The sequence below is a fragment of the Equus quagga genome, chromosome 13 (genome assembly GCF_021613505.1).
Source record: "Equus quagga isolate Etosha38 chromosome 13, UCLA_HA_Equagga_1.0, whole genome shotgun sequence".
NCBI classification, from domain to species: Eukaryota; Metazoa; Chordata; class Mammalia; order Perissodactyla; family Equidae; genus Equus; species Equus quagga.
The window spans coordinates 66,060,493-66,075,836 of NC_060279.1; the positions used below are offsets into that span (position 1 = coordinate 66,060,493).

General features: G+C 34.6%; 1 protein-coding gene across 3 annotated transcripts in view; it reads left to right on the forward strand.

Moving 5' to 3' along the window:
* Positions 1-15,344, forward strand: part of AP1G1 (adaptor related protein complex 1 subunit gamma 1) — a 71,658-nt gene that overhangs the window by 20,295 nt on the left and 36,019 nt on the right. For all 3 annotated transcript variants that reach the window (XM_046681774.1, XM_046681776.1, XM_046681775.1), the window contains exons 2-3: positions 483-686; positions 11,657-11,781. In XM_046681774.1, coding sequence (XP_046537730.1) covers positions 486-686; positions 11,657-11,781 — 326 coding nt within the window. In that variant the 5' untranslated portion in view covers positions 483-485. The remainder of the gene's footprint in view (positions 1-482; positions 687-11,656; positions 11,782-15,344) is intronic.

The following is a 15,344-nucleotide window of genomic DNA, read 5'->3' on the forward strand; positions in this document are numbered from 1 at the left end:
GACGATTGGGCTTCTCTCCTAGTCTCTCATTTTGTTGAATTGAGCTTTGATTGTGATCATATTCAATATTCGTTTGATACTTTGTTGAGTTATGTTGAGTTTAACAACAACTGAAAAGAAAATATTTATCTTCTCTAGAGAAGGTTAGGCATAGGCCTTTATTACTTTAAGGAGTGAGTAAAGATTGAGGTTGAGTTAGTTCCTAACGTATTTTGATGTTAGTGATGGACTTTACATATTGGTGTATTCTATGTCTTATTTTGCTTAATTTGATGTTTAACATTTTTGTTTATATTCTTTCCAGAAATTTACTGAGTTTTGAGGAGTTTGTACATAATAGCTTTGCTGAAGCTTTGTATCATTGGGCTTTTATTTAGCAAGTTTTGAATTCTTAAAAATTGGAAATTTATGTGGGAAGTTGTGTAAATGATTTTGGTAGTAAAAAATGTGAACATCTTTATTTAATGTCTTTCCATATCCAGAGGATGCCAGCCCCTATCAGATTGCGGGAGCTGATCCGGACCATCCGGACAGCCCGAACCCAAGCCGAAGAACGAGAAATGATCCAGAAAGAATGTGCTGCAATCCGATCATCTTTTAGAGAAGAAGACAATACATACCGGTGTCGGAATGTGGCAAAATTACTATATATGCACATGCTGGGCTACCCTGCTCACTTTGGACAGGTAGGCTGGGCTGAGACCACATCTAGCAAGGGTACTCTTATTTGAATAACAGTAGCTCAAAGACTGTCAGGGAGAACAGGATACTTTTGATAGCCTTGTAGTCTGATCATTGTGGAACTGAGGGTAGAATTGAGAGAGAAGGCTGCAGACCTGGAAAAGCATGCTATTGCCATCAATTGTCCTTTCTATTGGGAATCTCTCTTTATGTGGATTAGAGTATGTTTTGATGGTGGCAGCTACCTAACTTAAAGATTAGACAGTAGATTGTGGTTCTTCTGTCACAGGGCCTGGATTATAAGTAAGAAAACGTTTGCTAAATGTTTCCTTAATTATTTTCTCTGTGCACGATATTATAAGGATGAACATTCAGAACAGATATTTTTAAGTAAAAGCAGTTAGGTGGTTGCCAAGTGATGGCATTTAAGGATTTTGTCCTAATTACCTCATTCCTTGATTGCTACAACCACTGTGCCGCTGCCTCCTGATTCTCTCCCACACACAAATGTGTATTATTTGATATAGCCACTTTGGGCTTTGAGCATGATATGCTTGGTGTTAAGTACTTTCTTCTTTCCACATTTATACATGATGAGGGGGATTGAGTTGCAGATTGATTGGATGGGTTGTTTTTAAATTCTTATTAATGCTGTTAATTTTATTTCATTTAATTTAAGAATTGTATTATATGCTGAATAGTCTTTATGGAAAAGACTGCAAAATTAAAAGAAGGAATGTACAACACTAGGTAGTAGGAGGAAAATACCCACTCATATTTCCTTTATTCAAAGATAACTATTGTTAATGTTGGATATATTTAATTTATCAGGAAAGGTGGCCACCAGTATGTCTTCTGTTCAGCTCAGTAACTTCAGTGGAAGGAGATTCCCCCACCCCTGAGTTAAAACAAAAAATTAATGAAATTGAATCTTACCAGACTAACTTGGGTTATTAGTTTTATGGTCATCTTGGGATTGGGAATGAGATCAGCCTCTCTAAAATACATGACTGAGAGTGGGAGAGTGTTAATTCCCCAAAGGAAAATTGAAGTGTTAATAATATCAGAGGAAAAGAGGATCAGATACTAGGTAGGCAAAAACAACAGCTGTCTCCTATGTATACACGTGTTATATGCTTTTACCACATCAAAATTGATCCAGGTGGTTACTGATGCAGTGCATAACATACTTAGTAAAAACCAAATAGGTGTTCTTATATTCTCATTGGTTGATTTTAGGTAGACACAGTAGGTTAGATTTACAGAAATCTGATGTGTTGAGCTATAAGGGGTAGTCAGGTGGGGAGAAGACTCTTAAACTCTCCACTCAGAGGTAACTGTTAACATCATGGAAACAGTAGTTTGACATACTCCCAAGGAGGTTCTTTAAGGACAAACTCTTGAATTTAAAATCATAGGATAGATTTAAGACTTTGGTGATTTTTAATTTTGTAAAAGAGCTCTCTATATATTTCTAAGATTTCATTTCTATAACATTTTTAAATAAAATATACTTTCCAGGTCTGTCTAGGTGGCATTTTTTTGGGTGTTTGGCAACTATTTGATAAAATATTTAATTCTTAGGTGGAAGTGTTAATACTCAAGGAAATTGTACTAAAATATTGGTAGAAAAAATATTTTTATGAGTGGGAATAGGAAATCATAATTCTAAGTCCCTTTTTCTGTTTCCTCTATTTCAATCAGTCATGGCCCTGTCCATATCAGTAATTTGGTACCCTGCGCATTGGAGTTCCCTTTGTAATGTACCCGTAAAAAAGTTAATATCTAATTCTCTCATCTGCCTGTATGAATCACAGTGCCTTTTTCATTTAATTATGTGTAAAAACTGGCCACTCTTTAATTGCATTTTATTTGTTAGACCTGTGCTGTTCATTATGATAGCCTTAGCTGTGTAGCCATTGGTCTCTTGAAATGTGGCTAGTTCAACTGAGGGGAATATTAAAGGAAAATAAAGTTTTGGGGAGTACTTGATGCAGTTATTGGAAAACTCTTGAGTATGTTTTAGACAACTTGGGTATGTGAATCTATCAATTGTAAATTCTATGAAATCTAAATACAGTTCAAATATTTCTGATGGATATGTAGTGTACAAATTATGTGCTGTAAGTGTAAAATACATACTGTGTTTAGAAGCCTTAGTGCAAAAGAAAGATGTAAAATAGCTAATAATTCTTATGTTGATTATATGTTGAAATGATTATATTTTAGATATTGGGTTAAATAAAATATATTATTAAAACTAATTTCACCTGTTTCTTTTTACTTTTTATTGCAGTATCTAGCATGATGCTGTCCAATAGAAATAAAATATGAGCCAGATGTGTAATTTAAAAATTTCTAGTAGCCACATTGAAAAAGTCTTATGTAAATTTTACAGTAAAACCCATGAGGTGGTAATATCCTCAAGTTACAGATGAAGAAACTGAACTTCAGAGTCTAAGTGACTTGTTTAAATTCACACAGCTAGTAAATATTAGGGAGAGGATTAGAACTCAACCATGTATCACTTCAAAACCTATTCATTCTTTGGGTTTAGTTTAAATCTATAAATAGCTATTTGCATTAAATTTATTAACTATTTTATTTAATTACTTTAGCCTTGCCTTGCACAAAGGATTTGAAATGGCTTATGTTACCAGCATCTATTTAAAAGAGAAAAAGAATAGTAGAAAGTAAGAGCTGGGAGAAGGAAGAATTCAGAACACAAGGCCAGTGTTGTTGTGGTTAGTGAGACAGCTAAGACAAGAAAAAAAACATTCAGTTATGTGGGTGTAATTACCAGAATTTAAGAGCACAACTGCAGGAACCAGACTGCCTGCATGTGAATTCTGGCTTTGTTACTTTACTGTCTGTGTGGTTTTGAGCAAGATCCTTAACCTTTCTTGTCTGTAAAATGAGGACAATCCTAATGCTACTTTGTAGGGTTATTATGAAGATTAAGTAAATTAATAAATGTTAAACGTTCATGTTTGGTGCATAACAAACCCTCAAATATTACCGACTATACCATTTCCTCAAGGACAGCAAACAAAAATTTTTGAAAAAGCACAGAATTTTGAAAGAGATGTTTTTATGTGGGTCTTTTGTCCAGGAGTCTGTTAGTAATGTAAGAGACAAGTATCCTCAATGTTGTTAAAACAAAAGCAGTGATAGATTTCCTATGGGGTTGTAACCTATCACATGTCTGGCTTAAACACAGCCCAGAAATAAAGTGGAGTATCTAAAGAAGTGGGTAGATTGCAGGAGTAGAAAATGGTGGCTTGGGGGCCACCTTCTTTCACAGATGTGTTTTTTTCTTGCAAATATTTAAAATTGTTTTTTCTTTTTATAAAGATTTTATTTTTTTCCTTTTTCTCCCCAAAGCCCCCCAGTACATAGTTGTATATTCTTTGTTGTGGGTCCTTCTAGTTGTGGCATGTGGGACGCTGCCTTAGTGTGGTTTGATGAGCAGTGCCATGTCTGCGCCCAGGATTCGAACCAACGAAACACTGGGCCGCCTGCAGCGGAGCGTGTGAACTTAACCACTCGGCCACGGGGCCAGCCCCTTAAAATTGTTTTTAATTTGCTGCTAACATATAAAAACCAAGGAACATCTCGTAGAAATCTGCATTTCTAATTTCTCTTAGAAAATCAAAGAATTTGACAACACTGGATTCACATTTTCACATGACAGTAATAGGCTAGTGACCACCTCCAGGCTGGGCATGCATTCTCTTGTTTTTTTCCCAGTTCCAACCTGGCCTGCTGTACCCAATTACCTGGCTCCAATAGTCTTCCCTTCCCTCAGTATAGTATAGCACCCCCCTTCCTTAGGTTCTCTAGTTTTACAATGTTGTCCATAAGGTCTTACACATCTTTGGTGAAATTTATTCATAGGGCTCCTTGGAGCTCTTGTTCCTATTGCAAATAGCATTCTTAAAAAATTTTAATAATTATTTTGTAGCTATATAGAAATATAATTGATTTTTATATATTTGTCTCCCTAGCAACATTATTGAACTTGGTTCTAAAAGTCCCTGTAGACTTCGTTGTTTCTGTGTTGTCAATACTATTGTCTGCAGATAACGGCAGTTTCCTCCCTTTTCCATTCTTAAATATTTTCTTTTTTCTTATTTCCTTACTACACTGTATGTGTGGTACAATATTGAAAAGAAGCAGCGATAGTAGGCATCCTTATCTTGAGCACCCTTCAGCCCAGATTGTGGTCTTCAAATACCAGTTTACTCTGATAGGGCCAGGGACCATTGGAAAAATGGCTCGTCCCAAATCTGGGGCGGGAAATGTACAAAATAAGCTTGTACTGTCTTTCTGTGCCAGAAAGCAAGAAAGACTACAGAGGTAATGTTAAAAGGATTTAGTAGCCACCAAAGAGGCTGTCATGTCCCAAAATGAGAAAATATGATCATTAATAAGAATAATAATTGTAATTGAAACATACTGAGTTTCTATTGGTGAGTTCATAATAATTTTCAGAAATTTTAAAAACTCCATTGGTTATCTTTGAAGGATACCAGGAAACAGACTCATTATTTTGAGAACTAGTAAATAAAAGGAAAGAAATAAACAATTATTCTGCATTTCCTTACCAGCAGTTCCTTCTGAAGGAATTGTTGGTAAGTTCTTTCTGAAGGAACTATTCATAACCCAATGGTGTACATACAGAAGTTACTCCTTAGGGGGATAGCCTAGCTAAGAAATTAAGAAGGAATGAAAAAATTACAGTATTACCATTTTGCAGCCCCTGATGATCATCAGTGCTGCTAATGTCACAAAAGAGAGACAATCACCAGAAATAATTATAAGCCTCTTGATGAAAGTTCATATCACCACCTTTGAAGTATATTTGCTAAATGAAAACAAAAACTGAAAAACCTGAATCTGATCAAGGCTCCCTGTTTGTTCAAAAAGAGACATTTATAAGAGTGTTCAATGCAGCATTGTTTCTAAGAGGAAAACGTTGGAAACAATTGTGCTCACAAAAAGAGTAGGTAAGTTGTGATATATTCACAAGTTGGGTACTATAGAGCAATGAATGTGACTGATTTAGAGGCTTCTTGTCTGGAAATGAGTAATACTCAAAAGATGTTGAGTGAAAGAGTAGGAATATGGGATGATACGTATATAAAGTTTAAAACATTCAAAAGCAATGGTTTCTACGTGTGTAGTAAGGACATAGGGCGTGGCAGTGATGAACAGTGGTTTTAAGTTTTGGTTACTCCTGGTGTTGAGGCAGAGTATGGAGAAGGCTTCAGTTGAGTTTGTAATGTTAAAAAATTTTAAATAAAATAAATGGGGTAAAATGTTAAGATTTGATAAAGCTGGTTGGTGGGTCAATAAGTGTTATGTGACCTTTTGTGTGTTTTTGAATGAAATATTTCATAATAAATTTTCTCAAGAGAAAAAAATGGGATGCAGTAGGAATGTTAGTGTTTTGTGGGTTGTTTTTTTCCCTATGCCAGAAGAATGAAAAAACAGGCTCTGGTCTGTATAGATTTTATGTTGCTAGGCTACGTACTGATAAAGCAGTTACAAGCTTGTTCAAAAATGTGTGACTGTGTGTGTATAAATTAGAAAGTTATTTCGGAATATTAAAATGAAATAAAGGTAACTTTTAAAAAGACCTAACCAATCAGTTGCAGATCCATTCATGTTTACAAAATTTTTATTGCATCTTTTCATCAAGGTGATTGTTCACATCATAAAGCTCAAATGTTAAATTTAAAAGTAAATGTATGTGTGCATTTGACCTTGTGGGAAATTGTTCTACAAGCTAACAAAATGGGTGCAGCTTTTTTCTGAAGGGCAACCAGATTAAATGTTGATAAAAGACTAGTTGTACTTGCTTCAGAATAATGTAACGAGCCAGAAACCTAATAAAGTTCTCTTTTTAAAATTACTTTGAAATTCAAAGAAAATTGGAACAATTGTCATCTAGAAAAAGTTTATAAAATTTAATTGTCAAGCTCTACCTAAAATATACTCCATCAGAATATCCTGGGGATGACCTATATTTTTCAAAAATCTCCCAGATGATTTTGAGCAGTCAGATTTGGGAACCACTTCTTAAGCCACTGACTGTGTTTTTTCCAAAGGGGGCTGATAACTTCAGTCTCTTAGGCTTGTTACTTGTGGCTTCTTGGAATGCTGCTGCTGAGAATTCTTTAGGCCACTTAAAGGATCAGCTGGAGAGAATTACTGTTTGCCTTGAAAGCAGAGAGTAGAGGACAACTGTTAATGGTCTTCCATGATGTGGCTCAGTTACTTTAGCCATGAGGAAACTGAGGCCCAGGATGTTGAAATAACTTGCTTAGGTCTCTTAGCTAGAAGTAGGGTTGGAGAGGCATGGTTTCTTTCTATTCCACTATGTATTATGTGAAGAGATAGGAACCTTGCTCTGATGTTTTCTTAGTGTTTCTGATCTGAATTGGGTGCCCTTCCTAACTTGTTTTCACAGTAGCTTGTGCATAACTGTCACAGTATATATAACATACTTTGTGATATATGTCCAAATGTTGGTTTTGTTTTATGTGCCCTTCTAATTATATCAGTGAGAATGTCTAGCACACTGGTTTGTACCCAGCAGGAGTTTACTAAATTAAAGCAAAACCACGTGGGGCCGGCTCCGTGGCTGAGTGGTTAAGTTCATGCGCTCTGCTGCGGCAGCCCAGGGTTCGGATCCTGGGCACGCACATGGCACCGCTCATCAGGCCACGTTGAGGTGGCATCCCACATCCCACAACTGCAACTAAGATATACAACTATGTACCAGGGGGGTTTGGGAAATAAAGCAGAAAAAAAAAAAAAGATTGGCAACAGTTGTTAGCCCAGGTGCCAATACTTAAAAAAAAATAAATCAAAACCACGTGTCTCAAAACAGTTGGAAAGTAAATATAAAAAAATCAGTGAGTGGCAAAGATTTACCACAATCAGCCCTTTCAGATGGAAGATTGGGGGAGACAGAGAAGGTTGCTATGGAAAAGCAAGTATGTTAAGAGTGTTGTTGACAAGCGAGAAATTTATAGTAGGTGAAGAATATGAAATAACTTTGTCAGCGGAAAAAAGCACAACCATTGTGGGGATTAGAGATAAGGAATGAACATATTTCTTAAGTTCCTACAGCATCACAGGTATAATAGAATAGCACAGTAATTGTTCATTATGAAGTTATCTAAAAAAAGGCTGATTGTTTCCATCTACTGAGTTAGATTTTCGTAAGATCCTGGCCTTAAATTTTCAAAGTCTTTTTCATAAAATTCGAAGACTTAATTTTTTTTATTTTTTGGAATACATGTTGTTCAACTTTGGAGGGGGAACAAATGGTTTTCCTAAATTATTTTTTCCTTTTCAATAAGTTGTCTAACAGCAAATTAAGGTATAAGTTCCCATTATCCTACAATTTTTAATTTTTTCTCCTAGTCCAATATTATTTATCTTTGGAATAGATAATGACAATTCATTGATGTAAAATCTAAAAGATACAAAAGGATATATGATGAAAAAACTGTTCTCTGTTCTCTTCTAGTCACTTAGCTTCTCTGCTTGTAGGCAGCTAGGGGTATCAGTTTCTTGGCTGTCTTTCTAGAGGTATTTTATACATCACTAGGCAATGGAAATATATATTCTCACTCCCTCCCCTTTAAAATATATAACATGCTGTTTGTACTGTCCATTTATTAATCTATCTTGAAGATTAGACCATATCAATATATAAAGAGCTTCCTTTTTTTTTTAGCTTTTTTGACATGCTCATAGTAGTCTGTCCAGCACAGTATTTCGTTATATGTGTGAATCATAATTTATTAAACTAATGCCTTATTAATGGACATTATTTCCAGTCTTACTGTTTAAAATAATACTATAGTTGAATAATATCCATTATTTTGCATGTGTGAATATAAATGTGGTATAAGTTGCTACAAATAGATTGTTGAGTCAAGAGGTATGTGTATTTGTAATTTAGCAAGGCAAGATCTTTCTTGCTACAGCTTGTTTATACTTCCATCACTGATGTCCTCACACTGTTAAACTATTTTTTTATCTTTGCTATTGGATTAAAAAGTAGTATCTCAGTATAGTTTTGAGTTGCATTTCTTTTTCTTTTCTAATAACTTCATTGAGGCATATTTTGTATATCATATAATTCATCTTTTCAAGTGTACACTTCAATGATTTTTTTAGTAAATTTAGCTAGTTGGATTTGCGTTTGTTTTATGAGGAGATTGAACTCCGTATGTCTGAATTACTTTTGTTTTCTTTGAACTGTCCGTTTTCTTTGTCCATTTTTATATTGGCTTGTTGGTCTTTTCAGAAATCAATTTGTAGGATCCTGTTATATAGGATTTCATATCTGAAATGAATTGCAAATATTTTTTTCCAAGTTTGTCATTTGTCTTTTGCCTTTGCTCACAGAGTTTGGAGTAAAAGCAAAAGTTTTTTGTTCTCTGTAGTAGTGTAAATCTAAAAGCTGGACTGTTTACCATGGTCGTAAAGCATATGCTAGATTTGTGGATTATGAATGTTTCAGATAGCATTTTCAGGTAGCTTTAAGTGAGGAGGAGTAGTACAGGATGGATTTAAGGTTGTTACCTAAGGGGTGGATGCATTTAATTGATTACTCTTTTTCTTTTGTTCTGTAATTCATCCAAGTGTTGAGTTGTGTTTTAGCTATTGCTGCTCAAAAATGGATGCCCTCCCTTCACATTTACCCATACCCTATTGTACTCCCCTCCATCCTTTTTCTTTTTTAATATTTGAAAACTTTGATAACATTCTGAAAGGTGAAACATGGTACCTTCTCAGCACTATTGCTGGCCACCACACCTAAGCGTGAAATGTGATGAGAGTTAATCCTTCGTTGAAGGATGTATTTCAGATGCCCTTTCCAGTCATATAATCTTATATTTACCCCTCAAATTTGTCACCTTCAAAAATAAAATGCTTATTTTTGAAGCAGAGTCACTGTACAAATGGGGAATATTAAAAAGAATTAGTTTAGTGTTTGACCCTTTAAAGTTTAGTTTTTCTTTTTGCTGCTTAGTTTTTAGGTGAGTTTTAAAAAGCAATAAATTGTACTCACTGGTCACTGATGACTTGTAGTGTGACTATCATAAAACTTGGTCCTAAAAAATAACAAGTAATATTAATGCCTAAGAATATGTCCTTCTCATTAGTTCATCTTAATAAAACGTTTTTGGGTAATTTATTTGTATAATGCCTGGTGTTTGCCAGAGGCGTGATTCAATAAGGATGATGAAAATTCAGTGATTCTTGGTTCCTGGAACGTTTTCTTTCACTGCTAAGATATTTGTAGAATTATTAAATGGGAAGATTTAAAAACCTTCCGTTTAAAACAGTAAGATTTTTAAAATAACATTTTGGCTCTTGGTTTTCTCATTCACCTTAGCAGTAATTTTTCTGCTGACCTTGGAAAAATGACTTGCATCATCTTGTATTTCAGAACTTTTTTAGATTTAAATTGATTGTATAGTGGGAAGGGGAGAGATGTTACATAATCTTTGTCAATCTCCGAAGGCATTTCAGTTTTCCTTTAGGATCCTGATTACTCTCCCTTGGAGGCATCTTTGACTTGCTCATGATAATATAGTTATTTCACTACCTTTGGGTGTTTTTAATGCAGGTACATTGAGAAAGCAATTTTTTTCTTTTTGAGGAAGATTAGCCCTGAGTTAACATCTGCCGCCAATCCTCCTCATTTTGCTGAGGAAGATTGGTGCTGAGCTAACATCCATGCCCATCTACTTTATATGTGGGATGCCTGCCACAGCGTGGTTTGATAAGCGGTGCGTAGGTCTGTGCCCGGGATCTGAACCAGTGACCCCCTGGCCACTGAAGCATAGCACGGGAACTTAACCACTATGCCACCAAGCTGTCCTAAGAGAGCAGTTTTTAAATAGCTTGAAACAATTTTATTTGTAAATTCTTTTACTTTCCTCAATTTCACTTTTGAACTTACTAAACAAATTTTTATGGAAAGTAATCTGACATGATCTTAGATTCCTGTGTCCACAGGTCTGCATTTGAGCCCCTTTCCTTGGGATGCAGTGATTCTAAATGGGAGTATGGTTTGAAAAACCCTTCTAGAGAGTCTAACTTGTGTACACCTTTTGAAAACCACTGCTCTGGAGGACATGTTTGGCCTTTTCCATGTTTGTTGAGATGGAATGATAAAGTATATCAAAGTGATTGTGATGTTCAAAAAAAGGCTAAGTAGAGAGACAAATTATTTAACTGCAGTGATTCTTAAGGTCTTAGGTTTCTTAACAATTATGTAAAGAAAAATCACATAAAACATTTTAGGTTAATTCCACTACTGAGTTTTCCTCTGGCTTTTTTTTTTTCCTTCTATGTTTGGTTCTTAAACCCTCACCTCTTCCATACTACTTGGTTCAAGCCCGAAATATAGCACTTTCCACATTATACTAAAGTTAGTCAGTCTCTCTTCTACAATTGTGCGTTCCTGATGTTTAGCATAGTGTTTGGCACTTGGGTGTATTTCTAGGTATTGAATTTTTTGATATTCAAAATAGGAACCAGACCTTAAATACATACATGAGTTAGGTGCTCACTTAATATATTTGTTATTTAATATTTAGTATAACCTAGGGATTAAGTTAGGAGTTAGGGTTATTAATATCTTATTATAGTACTTTACTAGTTTGTGTGGATCTGTAGAACTAAGTTAAACTTCACAGACTTGGATGACAGATTTCATAGGACCTTGACAAGATGATCTATTCCAGAACTTGACTATTATTATCATGATATCCAAAGATCTTAAATCTTTGCCTTTTAGCTAGGTAGTTTGATGATACGGTTAGATCTGTTTACTTTAGTCACCCATTGACTCTTGAGTTAAAGACATTGCTTTTCTAGATTTTGGTAGCAATTTCTTAATTTCTTTTTTCTCCCCTTTTTCCTTTTTTTTTATTTTCAGTTGGAGTGCCTCAAGCTTATCGCCTCTCAGAAATTCACAGACAAACGCATTGGCTATTTAGGGGCAATGCTGCTGTTAGACGAAAGACAAGATGTCCATCTTCTCATGACCAACTGTATCAAGAAGTAAGTCTTACCTTCCTTCTAATAACTGCTTTGCTCTATTAGGTATTTTTTGTGATATCAAGAACTTATGTTCCCTGATTTTATATTTACTGTCTAGAATACATGTGAATTGCTTTTGGTTCTGTAGCTTATATGTAAAGAGGCTAAGCAGAGGATTAAAACTTTTGTAGGAGATAATTTAATGATGGTACTGCTGTACATCTTCAGGCATAGGGACACAATTTAGCAATGAAATAAGCATTTGGGCCTTAGAGAATAGAAAAAGCATTGGTAAATCTGAGCTTTCTTATCTTATATTTCTGGGACTTTGAATACCACGAGTAACGAAACTTTACATTTATTAAAGAATTGCCAGGGTATATTCTGAGTAAGTATCATTTAAGGGTAATAAGAGAGATCCTGCTTGCCAGCGAGCTAATCCAAGATTTCAGTTGCATGGAATTAAACTTAGCCCTGTGAATTTTTGTGTGTAAGTCTTTTTTATCTTTGATGGCTGCTTAACTGATTTACTAGTCCAGTCATTTTTGATTAACTTACAAACCAAGGCATGCTTGCTGTATGGAGAAATTAGAAGGCTTGAGCAGGGACTTAGCAGGTCTTCCCAGTATCTCTCTTATAATAAATTTCTGGTAGAAAGTTATGGAAGTTTTCATGGCCTTGTTGGTTAAAGGTACGTTTTGATTTGTTTCAGTTTGATTTTGGTTTGTCTGTCAGTTTAATATCCTTTTTTAGATTGCTCTTCATTTTCAGTATTTGTATGTTTGACAGAAAGTAGAAGCAGGAAGATATAGGTAATAAATTTGTAGACATTGAACTCTTATACTTACCTGTGGTAAATAGTTCTCTATTTTAAAATTTCTCAATGGATAATGGAAAATTTCAAAAGAAAGTTATGGTTTGGTTGTAAATATAGCATGTAACGTGTAAATACATTGAGTCTGTGAATTTAATTTTGAGTGAATCTTGTTTTTTTGGCCTTGAAATAAATATTAATAATGAAAATCTAGTTGATTCATTTATTCAATAAATATTTATTGTGAACTTGTTGCATGCCAGGAGCTGTTGTAGCTCTGGTGATGGAGAATGAAAAAAATGGGCAGAAATCCTTGGTGTCACGGAAGTTACATTGTTGATGTTCAGCATGACTCTTATACATTTCCTCTGGACAGGCCTCTGAGAGTTTCTTTAATTTCTGTTCTTGCATGCTCTGTTGCCCTTTTTACTCAAGCCCTCGATCACGTGCTGATAATTTGGCAGTTCTGCCTAGCAGCAAGTTCATATTAGAGAGTTAATATCAAACTCAAGTATAGGTTTGTAGGTTGATAAAAATGGAAGAATGAGGCACATAGGCAAAGTAGTACTCTTTGTGTTTAATTTTAATGAGTCAAGCCCCAAGTGTATTTGAGAGAGAGCTACTTTTTTGCTAATTGGAAATTGATCTTCAGTTTAAGCTTGGTTAAAAGACTTTGGATCATTCAGTTTTGTTTTATTTTTAAATATGTTAATAAATGGGGAGTTTTTTTGCATGAACTTTTTGCTTTTTTTTGTATTATTGGTCATAGTGTACCAGCATAATGAATGTTTGCCTCCTTCACTGGCCTAGAAAAACTCTTAAGATATTAAAAATTTTGGGATTAAATCTTTAAAAATTGGATATGATATTTTTAAGAGCTAGCAACATGCAAATTATGTTTTTTTAAATTGAGGTTATGATAGTTTACAACCTTGTGAAATTTCAGTTGTACATTATTATTTGTCACTCATGTTGTAGGTGCACCACTTTACCCTTTGTGCCCACCCCCACCCCCCCGTTTCCCCTGGTAACCACTAATCTGTTCTCTTTGTCCATATGTTTATCTTCCACATATGAGTAGAATCATACAGAGTTTGTCTTTCTCTATCTGGCGTATTTCGCTTAACATAATACCCTCAAGGTCCATCCATGTTGTTGTGAATGGGGCAATTTTATCCTTTTTTATGGCTGAGTAGTATTCCATTGTATATATATATACACACCGTATCTTCTTTATCCAGTTATCAGTCAATGGGCACTTACGTTGCTTCCATGTCTTGGCTATTGTGAATAATGCTGCAGTGAACATAGGGATGCATGAATTTCTTTGAATTGCTGCTTTCAAGTTCTTTGGATAGATACCCAGTAGTAGATGGTTGAGTCATATGACATTTCTATTTTTAATTTTTTGAGAAATCTTCGTACTGTTTTCCATAGTGGCTGCACCAGTTTGCATTCCCACCAGCAGTGTATGGGGGTTCCTTTTTCTCCATAACCTCTCCAACATTTGTTATTTTTTGACTTGGTTATTTTAGCCATTCTGAAGGGCATAAGGTGATAGTATAATTTTAATTAACATGCAGATATTCTTAATCATTGAAAAATGAATGAAAAACAACTAAATATTCTTGGGAACTGAGAGACTAAATGGTAAAGCCATAGTTGATACTCAAGCTTCATTTTACCAGTAATTTTTATCTTAAATATTCAAATTGGTGAAAAGTAGCAAACTTGGTTAATTTACAATTTACCTTCTTTTCCTGTCTTTATTCTTCAGGGATGACTAAAACCACTTGTTAGTTTATTAAAATTACCAATAATGACCTTTACTTGTTAACATGAATAACATTTTTTGTAAAAAATAAACTATTTTCTAAAACAAAAACAATTTAGTGAGGAGAATGGTCTTATTTTACATTTTTGTAAATCTCTTTAATATTTGGCTTAATGGAAGACAGCTAGATGCTCATATTTGCTTTTGCATTCAATTTCTTGTATTATATTTTGATTGAAGTTCATGAAGAAGATCCAGCCTTTCACAGATAATGAAGTTAGAAAAAGGAAGAGGACTTTAATAGCCTTTCAAATAGCTATAGAAATTCTTCTTTGATACTATATCAAAACTCCACAAGTGGTAGTTTCTTAAGGATTAGTTATGATGTGGAACCTGCAACTCTATCAGTGAAGTTGGGTACTTTGTTAAATTAAAACCCATTGGTCTGTCTTGGCACTTTAAATGAATCTTTTATTCTTGCATGATTTTGTAACACCATGCCTAAGGCATTTGGAAAGAAATGGTTCACTGAGTTAAATTATTGGTAGACTGTTAAATTCATGGTAGCAATACAAGTTTCCAAAATTCTAATTTTCACTTCAAAGCTTGAGTTTTATCATTGGCAGCAAATATCATCAGTTGTTGCTCTTGAAAGTGATAGGTTTACTGGGGACCTTTTCCAGAAAATGTCTTTCAGATACCCAAATCTTATGAACTATAGTTGTCCATCAGTTATTTTTTGAATAAAAACGATGTCCATTTTAAAAGCAGCTAGTTCATAGTTTAGCTTACAATTGAAACAAATGAACAAGTGCTTTTCTTTGAGATTGCCACTTCAGTATGCAGCGAAGTACTTTATGCATACTTCCTGTTTCATCATTTCATCATACAGAATATTTAAAAATGTGCTCTCAAGAATCAATATTTAATAAAACTAATCATTTTTACTGCTTTTTCATGGGCAGTCTTAAATGATACTAACTTTCTTCCTCTGTG